Below are 17,465 nucleotides of genomic sequence, written 5' to 3' on the forward strand. Positions count from 1 at the left end.
GTAAAAGCTGCCAGGGCAGAGATCACGTATCTCAGGATCAGGGCAGAAGACAGATGGCATACTCAAAGAGGTTTGTCTGAAATAACAAAGGACCTATCTACAGGAGTTTGGGAGTCAACAAGGAATCATGAGGCACCCAGAGACTAGTAATAGTTGGAAATGATTACTAGCATTAGGTCTGAAGGAGAAGGGGACTTTTACTTGTTGTGAAGCCCTGGTGACAGCTTGAGCCTCGCAGAAGGGAAATGAACCCCTGACAGTGACTGTAGCCTAAAGGATCACAACCACGGTCTGAACCTGAGCCAATCAGGGAGGGAGCTTGGAGATAAAGACCCTGACTTCTGCCCTTGGATCTCTTGCTGGTGCCTTCTGCTGGCCACACCCAACTGTAAACCAGAGGGTGAGGGACTCACGGATGCAGTCTATAGAAGGTCAACCTCCCTGAGAGCAAAGCATGACAGAGAAAGTTGGAGAATGGATTTGGGGGCATAAGGGGCAAATAGACAATAACCAGAAAAAACCACCTTATGCTTCTGTGTCCACTCCAGCACTTGGCATATTGTCTTGCTCAAAGGGAATGATTGATTTATTGTGTGTTGCTTGAACTATTAACAATTTATAGACAGGTAATTGCTTTTATTGAAAACTGTGGGTCAGCAATCGCAAATGCCCAATTCTTTAAATGAATGGGAGCTCCCAGCTGTGAGTTCAAAGTTCGTTTGGAATCATCAGACTTGGAAAAAGGAAAAAGGTGAGAGGATGGCTTTTCTCCAAAACTGTGCTGCCGACTCAGGGTTTCAGAGATACCTAACAACTTGTAGTTTCAATGTAGCCTTTGTGCCATCAGTGTTAGGATCGCTCAGGTTCCTCACAAATCATTAAATCCTTGTTAATGCAATTGTTGTAATAGCTCTCTTTTTAATGCAATTAAATGAAAAGCTGAAAACACTTTCTATATAACATTGGGTGGGAAAATATGACATAGATCTTTTAGTGTTGTTTAGCTGGTAGTGTCTTAATGTTATAATAGTGTTGAGCATGGCCCTTGACTTACTGTGGGGTTTTGATGGGAAAGCATTTTAACTTCTCTGTTTGTCCACAAAATAAGGGCCATGGCATCATTTAATAGGAAATATTTCTTGTAGAATTTGTGTTCATCTTCACAAGAAGTTTTTCACTGGTATTATATAAGTGCAAATCTTCTCCTGAGCATATGCTTAATCAGTATTTACTGAAGAATATTAAGTGATGCCATTTTGTCCAAAATATAAATTAAACTCTTGGCAAACTTCAACATGTTTTGGAAACAGAGAGAAGGGTCTGCTGGAGGCTTCCATTTAGTTTCAAAGGAAAGCAGAACAGATCAGAATCCTAGAAGATTATACCACCCAGGAGTCCTGCCAAGCCAAGGTGAAGCTTTTGTGAATCTGGGCTCTTACATCTTATTTCCTATTCACTTGCAAGGAAATCTAACTTGTCGGGAGGCTTGAAGATAATGGCTATCCCTGGTAATATCTTTTGCTGATTTTCAAGATATCTCAACTGAAGCAACTGGTTGAGAAAGGAGCCAGGCAGCAACTTTACACTTAACCCTATGAAAGGAAAGCTTCTACTGGTTCCTGTGAACCCCGGGTCGTGTTGGAATGCTTTGCTTCACTTGTCACTGTCCTCATGTGGCTTTCATTCGATGCTTCTTGTTTGCAGTTGTGAACCACAGTTTAACATTTTTCGTATCATCTTAGCCCTCTTACAAGGATGACCTCATCAGCTGGGGGAGTCTTCTCCCTGCCTTGAGATCTTTCTATCATCTCTTTATCTGCTGTGACCTTAGCCTATTCTCTGAGTTGTTTTGTCTCTATCTCACAGTCTGCTCCTTGGTGTTCTGATAGGCTGCTTGTTGCCTACTTCTCTGGTTCAGCTTTGGCCTTTACCTTGGACACAGTTCTCATGTTTGCCATTCTGTATTACACACTGAGAAAAGCTTCCACGACTTGTTTCACCTGGTCCCTTACTAGGAAAAGAGCAAAAGACTAGCCTTTCAAAAAAAAATCACTGTACAAACTGCTTCATTAGCTTAATTTAGGAGAAAATTTTGAGTTTTACCAACAGAGATTGAGAATTCTGCTGTGGTAGGTGATATGCTGAAAAAAAATTTCTAGATTCTTAGCTTTGAATAGGATTTACTGAGAAAGGGAGAGAAGGAAGGAGGGAGGAGGAATTGGACGTAGGAGAGAGAGAGAGGGAGAGAGAGGGAGGAATATTACCTGTTGGTGAAGCACCAAGGAGAGAAAACTGTACTCTTTCTAGCTCAGGGTGTTTCTGGGCTCCATTGTCTGGCTCATCAAAGGCAAACACAAAGAAATAATAATCTAAGAAAAACCCAAGGAGGCAAACATCCTTGGAAAGTATTACACGTGCATTCAAACAACTGCTTTAGATGATCTCTGCCATGGTTGCCCTGCGTTACTACAGATAAACAATGGCGTTGACTCCATAGTTGATGTGTGGTAGCTGATAATTCTCCCCGTGATGTGTTCATAGGATTTGGAAACAAAGTCATGTTAAATTCTCTTTGACATGTAAAAGAAACATTCTACTTATAGCTACCTGAAGAAGAAATGGTTTGTACTATTGTTGCTAATAAAGTAATTCTCAAATCTTTAAAATGTGCAAGGATCCTAACAAGAATACATCCTGAAGAAGAAATAATTGAAGTGTAACTGAAATCCGTATTTCAGTTAAGTTGTATTTAACTTTTTGGCATAAGTAATGGTGTACGGGTGACAGACTAATTTTCTGAGCCCTCTCCCCTTTGTATATTGGAATTTAATGAAACAGCGACTAGAGGAGAGAGGACTCTAAGGTTGGTGAGTGGACACACATATCCTTGGAATGGAGAAGAGACATTGATTAGGCTGCTGTGGTTTAGTGACGTCCACTGCTTTTGTTCTATTTCTAAAATCACCAGGAAGACTTCTGATCTGTAATTTGATTTCTTGTATAGCTCTACCTACCAGAAGGGAGTGTGCAGACAGTTGGCCTAGCTCCTGGACCAAGCCATGTCTCCACATTTAAATGAATAAATTGGCATCCTGTTTAGTAAATCAGACTCTGGGTTTCCTTCGCATGAATCTGACACCAGAGATGTGTCATCTCTGGAAAAGCTTAAAATTGGTCAGTGGGATCCAGGAAAGGACTGTGTGTGTATATGTGTGTGTGTGTGTGTGTGTGTGTGTGTGTGTGTGTGTAGGGGGGACAGACATACGTGTATTTATATAGGAAGAAATCTATGGCTTTTTTTTTAATTCTCAGAGGGGAGTTGAGACAGAAAGTTGAAGATCCACTCACATTATACAGAAGCTGAGACCACACCTGGGCCTGGAATGACCCTTTCCAGAAACTGACACAGGAAAGTTTCTGCCTAAAGCTATCAGTGACTCTCTCATCCCATCTCATCACATCTTTTAGATGAGGTAGATTGTTCCCTTCTGGGAGTCCAAAGGGCTTGATTTAGTCTTTTAAAAGAAGTAAATTATTCCATTGCCCTGGAGCACGTTTTACAGAACTGTCCCCACAAACCCAGTGATTTCCACTAGTGTGCTATGAGCAGGCTCTCCCTGCTTACGTTAAATGCAGACTGTTTAGTTAAAAAAAATTAAAAGAAACTCCAGAACTTGAGAGAAGAGAGGGAAAGAGGCTGGAGAGAATGGGAAAAGAAAACTTATCTATTCTGGGTAGGGAAACGCGCTCTGTTTCATTTCACATCTGCTCTGTGAGGTATTACTTTACTCTCTAGCTTTAAGGAGTTAACCATAACATAGGCATTTCAATTTATGACTTTATTTTCTTAACATCACAAGACAAGCTCATCTCCTCTCTTTTAGGAAAATCATTCTGTACAAGATATATACAGATATTTTCCCATTATTATAGCACAATGAGGAAATCCTAAAATACAAGTTCTAAGTGCTAATAACAAAAGAACAGTGAGATTCAGAAGGGAAGGAAAAATGAAACTTAAAATTCTTGTTTCATACATGTGAAAAACAGTTTTGTTAGAAAGTAGTCAAGAATCATATAAAATGCCTCATCAATTCTGGGCCCACAAAGACAAAAGTAATTAATACTAATTTCTTAAAAACTTGAGACTGACGGAAATTATAAAGTGGGTTGGTTAAGAAACACTAGTAATCAGTTCAGGCAATTCTAGTGTGCTGAGCACATGTTGACTGAGGAGTTTAGCTGACACACTGTAGCAGGGAAAGCAGCAAATGTTCTAGAAGAGCAGAGGAGAGAGAGTCATATTTAGGCTAAACAGCGCTTCCACGTGTGTATGTGCACAGTGATTTGTTTTTCAAGCATAAGCCCAACGGCTTTCCAGCCTAAAAGACCAACACACTTTCCTGGAGAAATAGAAAAATGACCAGGCTAACGACAATGACAACAACATCTCAGCCAACAGTCCAGAATGTTTATCTTTCTTTGGAAGCAATTCAAATTGTGAGCAGTTATATGGATTTCTGAATGGATACATTTATAAGATAAATGAGTGAAAACATGTCCTCCTAAACTAAGTAAATCTGAGACTTGAGTGATTTTTATAATTGAATATTAATCTTTTACTGTGGAAGTTTATGATGTAACCCTATCAAGTCTAATTCAGCTTTCTTGGAACAGTAAACTGTGCCACAGAGAATGATGAGAGCTGCTGAAATTATGGTCATTTAGATTAAAAAAAATTTTTTTCCCTGAAGGGCCAGGGGTCATTTCCTCCATCTTGTTTCTCCAGGTTCAGATTGCTGCTTCCCTTCTGAGCAGTATGAAAACTTAACTGTGGAATAACAAGTCTTTTCAAGTCAAATGCAAACAATTCCGCCTTAAAATAGCCGCTCTCACCTTCAGGCAGCTTTTGGCAGCCTGCCAGAGCAGGGCCTGAAAGCTGCACTTTAATCAAAAGGATGTACTTCTTTATGCAGGCTGTGGAAAGAACAGCTGGGAAGAGACTTTTTATTGAAAAAAAAAAGTCTGCTCTTCACCCCTTCTCCCACCCTTTCTAACAAACACATTTAAAATTTACTGGCAGAGAGGTTTTGTTTTTTTTTTTTTAATTTTCTGAAACTAGTTGGAATAAAAACTTTTCTCTTTCCAAAAGCCTCGTAACTTGGAAGCATCCTAATAGGGCTACCAGCTGCACCCTGATACTGCTTTTACCTCGGCTGAAACCAGGCCCAGGCAACCTTAGCTAAGCAAAGATTCCCCAGGGCAAAGGGAAAGTAAAATGGTCTGGGCAGAATGCGGGGCTATTTCTTTGGGGGCTGGATGGGGCAGCCCAGTTTCAGTCCAGGATTAAGAATGCTCTGGTTTTAAGAGATAAAGATACTAAAAATCACACACACTGTACCCCTTAGTGATGGAAGTACAGGCAGGGGCTATAACGGGTGGCTGTAATTGCACATAGTTTCTACTGCTGAACCAAGAGAGAAGGAACTTGAGGGATGCATCAGATTTGGGTATATCAGCACACATTTGCAGTCATCACTAATGCCAGCAATCATTTCTGAAGACAGAGGACCACAGGATAGTATAGACGTTACATTATGAGTATTAAAAATAATCTTTGTAGGCTTTGGGGACCAAACAGTACATGAGGAGCAGGGTTACCACTCTAGCAGGTATCATAAACCTCTTTTTTTATGTGTGAAAGCAGAGATGCATATTGGGGGCCTGAGCATCAAATCCAATTTTCAGACCTGTTTGGTTGGGCCTTAATACTATCCTTTAACAAGTTTTTGATTAGTGCTAAAATTTGAAATTTAGGAGTTCCCATATAAATCCTGCTTTTCAGCTTCTCTTGAAAGATTGGATATCTGGCACGTGGGGTATATACTTCCAGATGAAAATGCTTGCTGGATCTACATAGTAGGTCCATCAGATGAGGCAAGTGGTAGGTAGCTCGACAAGCCTTGCCTTCCTACGTGTGGGGTCTGCCTGCGTAGGTCGGCATTTGAGTTTACAGCCACTGGAGCAAATTAGTTCAATTAGCAAGGAGCTATTGAGCATCGTCTACCCGTGTGCAGATTCTGTTACGGTATTTTCCAGTCAAAAACTTTCCATAGTTCTCTGTTGCCAATACAGTAAAGTCCAAACTCTTCAGCTTGGAATGAAATCTCCTAACCTTTGGTATCATTCAGTAATTCTGGGTTCTTGTCTCACATACAGGAGAATCCTGTCTTCTCAGTTCACTGGTTTGATACTCCTCATTCGTTCCTTGCACCCTCTTCTCTGAGTTTTGGTGCTGCTGGCCGTCCTTGTCCCACCTTCTTCCACGTAGTTGGCTGTGGAAGTCCTTCCCCTCTGCAGGGTCCGGGTCAATCCTGGTTCATCTAAGACAGTGATGCTCAAATTCTCTGCGAGGAAAGGCCGGTTTCCTTCTCTTTCTTCCTTCTTTTCCTTTCTTTTTAAAATTTCCAATCTGCTTACAGACATACAAAGCACAAGTCATAATTTTTTTATTGTTAGGCTCAGCAGACATAATTTTATTTTGTCAATGGCTGTAAACAATTCTAAACGCTTATTCTCAATTTCTGAATTTATTTCATATGTAACCAGCACCTGCCCTTGGACCACACGTTGAATAGCTTGAATCAGTTGCTCTCAGGTAAACTAATCTCCTTGTTATCTGCATCACAAAGAACTATGTCTACACCTCCACCCCAGCAGACAGTATTAGAGCTTTTTTACTTTCTCTGCCTATTGCATTTTAAACTGCAGGAGGACCAGAGCTCTGTTGAACCTGTCCCACTCATTTTGGTCCCTCTGGGCCTATTTGTAAGGGAAAGGTCTCAGTAAATGGTGAATTTTCAGCACTGTTGCCAGGAGGTGGGGTGAGAGGATTCAAATTATTTAGCTTTCAAGTAGCTTATGATAATAGGAAGAGAGAACTAATCTGCATAGAGCCATGGTGAATAATACACAATAAATAAGTGCTGAAGTTTGTGATACATCTTATGCAACTGGTATAGATAAATAGAAAATAGAGAGCTCAATGGAAGCTGGACCAGTCTTAGAAGATGTTAAGCTAGGAAAATGAACCTACTCTTTCAGTCACACAAAACACTTCATTATATATTTTTGAAGATGTTGACTAGGGGAATGGTAGACTAGTCACTAGGGTAGAAAGTTAGAAATGTGTGTGTTTATTTTCTCCTTCCTTCCCCACTGAGCTACTGGAACTGGTGTAGAAAGAGAAGAGCAATATGCAGCTGTCCCTTTTGGGAGACTGAAAGCCTGGGAGGAGTGTGGTTCAGAGGAAGAAATGTATGCATAGGCATTTGATAAGCATCAAAAGACCATTAGAAGCTCTTGATGAAAAAGCTACTGCAGATTTCAGTGACAACTTACTTAGTTGCTTAGATATATTTGAAGGGGGAGCCAAATGGGCAAATACATTACATGCTTTTCATCTATGATTGGCATTAGCGGAATTACATAGTGTGAAAGAAAATAATATTAATTTCTTCACTTTGCTTTGTAAAACTGTATACCATGTAAATAAGTTATTTGCATTATTTTCAATGTGTAAAGCTATGTTTTAGACTTGGTGAATGTTTATTTTTAACTTATGAAGTGTGATTGTAAATCATTTTATGAAAGAGGCTAACACACCCTGGAATGTATTAATTCTGGTATATCTATTAAACAGGGTATATGTTTTATCCAATGGTCCAATATTGATGACTTACTATATGACAATTACTTGGGCCAATAATGATAGTGTAACTGAAAATGTACTTTATGATACCATGCTTCACATGCTGTTCTTAAATGTTACAAATTCATTTTACCTTTATGAATACTATCTGTAATAATCCCATTTTACAGATGAAGAAACTAAGGCACAGGCTATTGATATCTTAGACTTGGTTGTAGCAATGAAGTTATATGTTTAACAAAGTTGTGTGAAAGTACAGAAGGGAATCTAGAACTTCACTGAAGAAGCAATATCTGAATTAGGTTGTGAAAGTCGAGTAGGAGTTTTCCAGACAGAGGAGATAGGAAAGTACATTGAAATGATGGTGCCATCGCTAAAAACTTTTCTGGAGAATTTTTTAATACATGTATACTAGAAAATTGACTTCAAAATATGCGGCATATCTTTTAATAGTCTCAGTTGTGGCAAATCTTTGAATTTTAAGGTATATCTGAACATTGGAAAATATGAAAAACCATTCAGATTCAAGTTTGGTAAATGAAACCAGTCATTTTGTCAATATTGGCAAATGACTTAAAAAATACTACTAGTGTTTGTGTGTGTGTGATTTGTATATAAATAGACTCTAAGGCTAATTCCAAAGAAGTTTAAAGAATATTTTGAGCCTACTTTACAATTAGAATCGTAAATAGTAAGAATATGAATCTACATATGCAAATGGAAATCACCTTTCTTTTTTATTTAAATTTTTAAATTAAGTTTTAATTTTCTTCCAGTTTTATTGAGATATAATTGACATACAGCACTGTGTAAGTTTAAGTTGTACAGCATAATGATTTGACTTACATACATCATGAAGTGATTAGCACAATAAGTTTAGCAATCATCTATCATCTCATATGGATACAAAAGAAAAACAAGTTTCCCTTGTGATGAGAACTCTTAGGGTTTACTCTCTTTACAGCTTTCATATATAACATTCATCAGTGTTCATTATACTAATCGTGTTACACATTACATCCTTAGTACTTATTATTCTTACAACTGGAATTTTGAAGCTTTTGAGTGAAATGGGTGAGGGAAATTAAGAGTTACAAAATAAATGTCACAGGGATGAAATGTACAGCATGGGAAATACAGTCAATAACAATGTAATATCATTGTATGTTGACAGATGGTAGCTAGACTTATCACAGTGATCATTTTGTAATGTATAGATATACCAGATCACTATTTTGCATCAGGAACTAACAGTGTTGTAGGTCAATTATTCTTCAAAGAACAAATAAACTCATAGAAAAAGAGATCAGATTTGTGGTTCCCAGAGGTGGGGGCAGGGGAGTTGAGGGAGGGGGAATTGAATGAAGGTGGTCAAACGGTATAGCTTTATTTCTGAAGTGGAATGTGAGTATCAGACATACTTGTCCCTTGTGTCTATTATTTTACTTTGCATTAGAGGTGCTATGTATTCTCATCTAGGATGTGAGATCCTTGTAGGTAATCATCTAGTAGCCTCAGAAACTGGCACAGTGTCTTTGCAGTAATTTCTTGGTAAATGCTTATTTAAATGAGTTGAATTAAATAAGTGGATTTTGATCTTCCCATAGATGGATACAATGGGATTGGTACAATGGTGGCAAAAAGATGATTCTTCTCTGTAAGCACCCTTCGTAGGCAAAGTGGTAATATGCTTATGAGGCTAAATAATTCAGATTCCTGTTCTCATGCTGGTTTTGATTAGTGGCTACGCCACTAGGTTTCATGCATTTAACCTGTCCCTGGTAAAATTAATTTAAGGAGACGTTGCCTTGAGACAATTCAGATAAAAAAAAATAAATTTCAGCATATAAAGTAAACTGTGATTATACAGAAATGTGAGACTACATCCAGCTTGATTTTAACATGTGGGCAAGAAACGTGTGTTCTCACGTAATCAGTTTTGGTTTAAGTGTTTGAGTGGACTTAAATATGATCCAGAGTAGAAATGAGCTGATAGAACATTTTAAACAATAAAACACTAAATGAAACACCATGATACTCAATGACCTTTTCTACTTTATCCAAATCCCACATACCCTTCAAGACTCAGCTCTCATTCTGTCTCCTTCCTGAAATCTGTCCTCACCTCTTGATTGTAATTAACATGCCCCTTCTCTGAATACCCAGAGCACCTTATCTTACCTTCCTAAGGTATGTAACACCATACCTTGTTAACACTCATTTTTATGTGTCTCTTCTCTCCCTACCTATCACCACGCCCGTGAGAGGAGAAATCTATATATCTTCATCTTTGTTTCTTCCTTCACACAGTGTCTGACGCTGGACCTTCTTGATACTGGGTTTTCAATACATGATTGCTGAAAACAAATGAATGATACAGCCATGACAAAGCAATGGAGTAATAAACAACTCCTTCCTAAGTTATGAGAGACAGATTTTTGCTTCATGAACATGCAGTCATGCAGGTCTAGAGATAGAAATGAATGTAGGTTTATTTTTGTTGTGTTTGTTTTTTTCTTAGTCAAGGCGTCTAATCTACCACACTTATTCCTTATGCACAGATGGAACCTTATCATGCATACAAGCCTCTGAAGGAAATAATTTTTGTTTAAACTTTGTCTTAGAAACTTCAAGGGAATTCAGAACAGGATTTCTTTAATGATCTGGCCGTATTGTATTACTGATTGCCAAGCTGAAAAATGTTTGGCAGAACTTTTGGCTTCTGAGGTTTTGGATGCCTTCCAGTTTATCTGCCTCAGGATTTTGAAATACAAATAAATGAGTTCCAGTTCAAACTTTTTTTGAATCTAAGCTGCCAGGCCTTTATTTCCCTCCCATGTGAACATTTTGGTACAGAAATACCAACCAAGCAGAAGGAAGATAATCAGTCAACATTTTCAGAGGTTATTAATGGCCTTGGTTTAGAAGAACAACATGAGAATGAATGGTTTAAAACTTCATGTTTCTTAATAGTAACTGACTGTTGGCTCTTGGCATTTATTTTCCAGGATGTTTTCTCCTATTTGTATCTGGGAGAGAAGGACAAGGGTGTTCTTTGCCGCCTTGATTCTGCCAGAAGAAAGATTCTGAATGTTCCTTTGTTAAACATTACACACTTAGCTTTGTTTGACTTTTCTTATCTGGGAGCCAAGTATTTTTTAAGTCACTCAACATTCTACTGAGGCATGCTAGTCACTGAATGTGATTATAAAGCAAAGTTCACACATTGAAAAGAGGCATGACTGGGAGTTTTGGGTGCCATGTGTACCACCCTGAATGAAGAGGCAGGATAATTTGCGTGAGAGATATAAATTGGGTCATCTCCCTAAACCTCAGCGCCAGTTCCTGGTTGAGTTCTGAGGGAAACACAATTTTTTTTTTTTAATTAAGGAAAAGACAAACAAAGCATCCACTCCCACGCGCTCTACACATACCACACACACAGACACTCCACACACATGCACATGCTCAGTAGTGCACGTGGTCTCTGTATGAGTCCTTGGCTACGACACATTGTCCGTGTCTGGGGCTGCTGGGTTAACCTAGCAAGCATTCTGAAAAGTAGGCGCAAGGTGGAGAAGGCACAACGGCTTTTAATTTTAAGAAATCCCTCTTACCAAGCCTTCTACTGACTTTTTTCTTTGATTATTTTTATGCATTTGTAATAAAAATATAGCCCCACAATAAAATGTTCATTGTGTCGTTGAAGGAAAACAATATAAACTTCAAAAATTTCCTCCAAAGTTTCAGATTAAGTGAGGTTTTCTTTTTTTTTTTTCCTTCATTTTGGTTTGGGAAGACCAGTACTTCTCAGAGTACAATTCAAAGATGCTAGATTAAAAAAGTCTTTCTCACTTTAATAAAATTTTGAATTTTATATATACTTTTTTTACTTAAGAAAACTTTCCAGTCCGTGTAGGAGGTTTTGATAGGAAAAAGCATGTTTTTAGTGTTTCATATGATCTTTGTTCTTCTGAGGTGGCATTGAGCCTGTCTCCTCCCCTGAGCTCTCCTTACAGGCTCATGGGAACCAAGCAGCTTAGTCCCTCAGCCATACACCCAAACTGGGCATGGTGTGGTAGGATAGGTAGGCAAGCGACCTGGTGCCTGGAAATGGCCCTGATGTCTCCACTCTGACAGGTTCTGAAGCAGCCACTCAGCTCTGCTTTCACAGCATTCTTTTTGACATCTCAGAATACAGTACGTCCTGAGGACACTCTGTGCTTCAGTATCTTCATCAGCAAAATGATGATAAGAACAGTGTCAGCTTCATAGGATTGTTGTGGGGATAAAATGAGTTAAGTCAAGTGAAGTGCTTAGAACAATGACTGGCATGTAGTAAGCTCTCAACAAACGTTAGCTGTAATTGCCTCATGTAGGAGGAGTCAGACAGAATTAGGTTTGGACCCTGGCTCTGTCTTTTATCAGCTATGCTGCCCTGAGCTGTTTGCTTAACCTCGTTAAAACTCAGTTTTCCTTTTTAAAACAGAGGTCCTAATACTGCTAAGATTGTGGTAGGATTAATCACATAATGCATATAAAGTTGCTAGCGCACAGTAGCCACTTAATAGATAGTGGTTTGGCTATTAGTGCTGTCAGATTATTAGTGCTGGACTTTTTCAGAGGCCTCTACTTCCTTACCCCAATGCATGGCTCATACTGGAACGTTCTGGCACTTAGCTATACAGGTGGAAAGCTGGCAGCTTAGCAAGGGGGGGTGTGGGGAAGGCCTTTGGGTCTCCACTCACCTTGAGACAAACATCGTGTCACATTGGTGCTGCCCACCGTGTACATGTGGGGGCCTTGCATCAGGTAAGGATCTCGGCTTGGACAGGGTGGGATGGAGTACATAGGGCAGGTGCAGATCTGGATTTTCACATGGACATAGAATGTGGGAAAGATCCAGAAGAAAGAAAAGAAATTAGTGAACTGGGAAGTCTGGCTCATGTTTGTTTCTACCTCAACCTGTCTTAGGAGTTTGAAATCGTCTATGAAACTGAAAGCACTTTTCATCACAGCCATCATTTGCCATAGGCATTTGCAGCTGCCAGACTAATTTCTCTAGATGTTCTGTGAGGCTCTGGCCAGCACTACTGTTTCTCAGTGTGGGACTTAAAAAGCTGAGAGGATTTGGGGGCTGCCGGAACTTACAAGGTAACATCACCACAGAAGATAGCATTTCCAATACTTAATTCTTATGGTTGAATAGACTTTTGATGATCTCATTAGTGTAATACATTTATAATTTTCTGAGCTTCCCTTTTTTTCCTCTTTCCTCTAAGCAGCTATCTTTTCTTCCTGCTTTAGATACCAAGGGACTTACGAACTACCTCTTTCTCCATTATTAAATTCTACTGATAGGGAAACGTGTTCCTAGGAATTTATATAAGATGTGAAGGCCTGGAAACAGATCAAAGCATATGCCCCAGCAATGGGAAGTAAACAGTTAAGGGCAAACAAACTTGAAAAGAAAAACAAAACAAAACAAAACAAAAAACAAAAAAACCCCAAAAAACTAATCTATTAAGTTTTTATGACTTCTGAGACAGAAATATGTGTCCAAGTTCATCCATATCTTTGTTTTCATCTCCTTGGACACATAGAGGCACTACATCTTCTAGGTAAGTCCATGTAGTAGGGTTCTGGTCAACTGGAATGATGTGTGCTGTTCTAGGAATGGCCCATAAAAGCAGTCATGGGTGATCATCTTCCTTTCTCTGTCTTTCTTTCTCATCAGCTGGCTTGAAAGAGAAAACCTTAAGGGCCAATGTGAGGGTGGAACCACAAGTTGAAGGTGCCTGGGTTCATGAATGACTCTGTGGAGCAGAATAACCACCCCCACCAATTAATCCACACAGGGCTGTGATGTGAGCAAGGAATACAATTTTATTATGTTTAGCTGCTATAATTTGGGAGTTGTTATAGAAGTTAGGCTACCTTGAATAATATAGTCATTTTGACACTATTTAGCTGCTAAGTTTGGCAGAGACATTATTTCCTAAATCACATACTTGTTGAATTTTTTTATTATTATCAGCAACTTTTAAAGTAAGGAAACTGGGCTTCCCTGGTGGCACAGTGGTTAAGAATCCACCTGCCAATGCAGGGGACATGGGTTCGAGCCCTGGTCCGAGAAGATCTCACATGCCGTGGAGCAACTAAGCCCCTGCGCCACAACTACTGAGCCTGCGCTCTAGAGCCCGCAAGCCACAACTACTGAGCGCACATGCCACAACTACTGAAGCCTGTGTGCCTAGAGCCCATGCTCTGCAGCAAGAGAAGCCACTGCAGTGAGAAGCCCACACACCGCAACTAAGATCAGCCCCAACTCGACGCAACTAGAGAAAGCCTGTGCACAGCAACGAAGACCCAATGCAGACAAAAATAAATAAATAAAATAAATAAATTTATAAAAATAGAATAAAGAAACTGAGAAGCTACATAAAGATACAAGTTTTTTTGACAGTCAGTCCCTTTCTCTATAAACAATATGATCAAGGCATTCATTACCTCATTTATTCTGTACACTGACTCTGTGAAGATCTTGAGAGATAAGGAAACTGAGGTTCAAAGAGGTTAAGTATTACAACATGGACAAGATCACACAGCTACTGTTTGCTTTGGATCCAGGATTAAAACTCAAACCACAAAGGTCTTGTTATTTTCACTGTAAAGTGCTCCTTTTAAGAAAACAGCAGTCAAGAAAGAGAGTGTACACAGAGTAAGTATATAAGACTTTCTGGAGAGGTAGCAAAACCTAGAAAAAAATATAACTGGGTACCAGGTCATACTTCAGAAACTCTATGACAGATCATAAAACAGAAAGATGGAAAAAAAAGGTAAGAGGATAATCATGAATCCAGACCACAAGACTGGGTTCCTAGGATCCAAGGTTCAAAATCTAGTCCAGAAGTTTTTAACGTTTCTATAATCAGTTATTAGGTTTCACTTAAATTGTTTAATAAAAAGTCATTCTTTATCCAGAATGTCTGAGGTTGTGTACTCAAATTCCTTTTTATTTCAAGTTAATGGATCTAAACCCTTAAAGGTGTACATATTACTCAGGGTTTTCCAGAGAAATAGAACCAATAGCAGATTATCTGTCTATCTATCAAGAGTATTTATTTTAAGGAATTGGCTCATGTGACTGTGTGGCTGGCAAGTCTAAAATCTTCAGGGCAAACTGGCAGGCTGGAGACCCAGCAAAAACCTGATGTTGCTTGAGCATAAAGGCAGTCTGGAGGCAGAATTCCCTTTTCCCTGTAGAACCTTGGTCTTTTTCTCTTAAGACCTTTAACTGATTAGATGAGGCCCACCCACATTATGGAAAGTAATCTGCTTTATTCAAAGTCTACTGATCGAAATGTTAATCTCATCTTAAAGAAACCTTCACAGAAACATCCAGACTGACATTTGACCAGATATCTGGGTACTGTGGCCTAGCTAAGGTAACACACAGAATTAACCATCATAGGGTATTAATTACAAACAAAATATCCAAATCTAGTTAGAGCCTAATGAACATGTTCTGGTTATTGGATTGGTGGTACTTTTTCTGAATGGGATGACCCCATTTCTATCTGTCTGTTAGAAAGAAAAAGAATGGCTGCATCCTTTAAACCCACAAATGTGTGCTTGATTAAACATTGAAGCAAAACTCTAAACATTAAAGTCAAAGACATTTCAAGCATCATCCAGCAGGTGAGTGATAAATATCTTGGGCTGTGGAGGCTTGCCTGTTGTACCTGCACTGAATGTCTCTTCACCAGTAGCTGCTCTGCCTTCCTTCCTGTCCCCGAACACTTCGAAACCTATTGAACTCAAAGCTGCTGCCACTTGTTTAATGCTTAATTTTTCTCCATAGTTTTTGGCCTCTCATCTTCATGTAGTTCACTTGGAATGTACTTCTCTCTTTTTTAATAATCCAAATGAGTCTTATTATGTCATGTCCCATTCCAGTATTCTTTCATCTGTGAGTCTTTTCTGCTGTTTTTCACTCCTCTAGCAGTCATACCCCTTGTGGAACTTCCATCCTTATGCAACCTACAGATAATTTCTCCCATGGGAAATTGTCACATGTTGGCATAGTTTTTTGCACTACTGTGAATATAAAAAAATGCACCACAAGCATATTTTAGTGATGTTATAATAAAAAGTTTAATTAACAAAAAATACCATATAACACATAAATTCATCATGAATTGGCCGTATCATGTATTGATAGCCAGCCATATCTGAGAAAAACAAAAACAAAACAAAAAACCTTCACTCTCATGTCTTTTTGTGTCATTTTGTGGTTCAGGAGTCACAGCCGTCATAGGACTTGCCTGAATATGTTGATCTGAGACCCCCTTTGGCACCTCTGTATCAGAGTGTCTGCTCCACCCCTTCCTCCTTGTATCATATGCATCAAATACTGGAAGGCATGTAGCAGACACCCTGGTTTTGTTTTGTTTTTGGAACAAAAATTTCCAGAGAATTTTCGTCTGATCTATGACACCAAGGGTCGCTTTGCTGTTCATCGTATTACACCTGAGGAGGCCAAGTATAAGTTATGCAAAGTGAGAAAGATCTTTGTGGGGACAAAAGGAATCCCTCATCTGGTGACCCATGATGCTCGCACTATCCGCTACCCTGATCCCCTCATCAAGGTGAATGACACCATTCAGATTGATTTGGAGACTGGCAAGATTACTGATTTCATCAAATTTGACACTGGTAACCTGTGCATGGTGACTGGAGGTGCTAACCTGGGAAGAATTGGTGTGATCACTAACCGGGAGAGACATCCTGGTTCTTTTGATGTAGTTCATGTGAAAGATGCCAACGGCAATAGCTTTGCCACCCGGCTCTCCAACATTTTCGTTATTGGCAGAGGCAACAAACCATGGATCTCTCTTCCTCGTGGAAAGGGTATCTGCCTTACCATTGCTGAGGAGAGAGACAAGAGACTGGCAGCCAAACAGAGCAGTGGATAAAATGATCTCTTAAGTGACGTGACTGGGAAAGTCTTTTTACTTATGGATAATACTACATAATTAAAAGCCTCTTTAGTGGAGGAACTCTGGTTTTGTTTTTGTTTTTGTTTTTTTAAGATACCTCCAGCCAGCTGGCTAAGGCTTGTGCTGAGATACTCTACAATTGTCATCTACTGATAATCTTTTATGTATAATGTCATTGTTGGATACTTACCTGGATTTTTCCAAACATAAGGCAGTCTGTCTTTGCCAATTCTAGAAGGTAGCGAAGGGACTGACTTTATTTTGCTGGTGGTCAAACCATCCTTTTCTTTGTTTTATTCTCTGGACAGTGAATTATTTCCTGTTTCCATCTGTAAAATGGTGAACTTTTTCATTCTAAAATACAATAAATATTATTTCCACGATGAGTTGTATTGTTTTGAAATTGGGAACTGTGTTTCATATTTGTTGAGTATCTTCACAGAGCAGCATTAGCAACTCACTAAATATTTGTTGGGTGTTAGAAGCTCAACTGCTGTTTGTCCTGAAGATTTTCTGTTAAATTAATAATTGGGCAGCACCTAGGCAAAGTATGTTAAAAAAATGTTTTCTTTCAGAATGTTAAAGCACTCAGATTTGATTGAGGGGCAGGATTTATGTAAAGGAGAAAATATCCATCAGAAAAAAAATGTTTCTAATTTTATCATGTATTGATAGCCAGCCATATCTGAGAAAAACAAAAACAAAACGAAAACCCTTCACCCTCACGTCTTCTTGTGTCATTTTGTAATTCA

The 17,465-nt window shown here is 39.0% G+C and overlaps 1 protein-coding gene across 1 annotated transcript; it reads left to right on the forward strand.

Annotated features, from left to right (window-relative positions):
• Positions 1-666: 666 nt before the first annotated feature.
• LOC103014816 (40S ribosomal protein S4, X isoform-like) lies at positions 667-16,704 on the forward strand. Its single transcript, XM_057544918.1, has 2 exons — positions 667-751; positions 16,187-16,704. Exons 1-2 carry the CDS (start codon positions 667-669, stop codon positions 16,687-16,689), a joined length of 588 nt encoding a protein of 195 aa, XP_057400901.1. The 3' UTR covers positions 16,690-16,704.
• Positions 16,705-17,465: the final 761 nt, after the last annotated feature.

Source organism: Balaenoptera acutorostrata, chromosome 4, assembly GCF_949987535.1.
Source record: "Balaenoptera acutorostrata chromosome 4, mBalAcu1.1, whole genome shotgun sequence".
Taxonomy (NCBI): Eukaryota; Metazoa; Chordata; class Mammalia; order Artiodactyla; family Balaenopteridae; genus Balaenoptera; species Balaenoptera acutorostrata.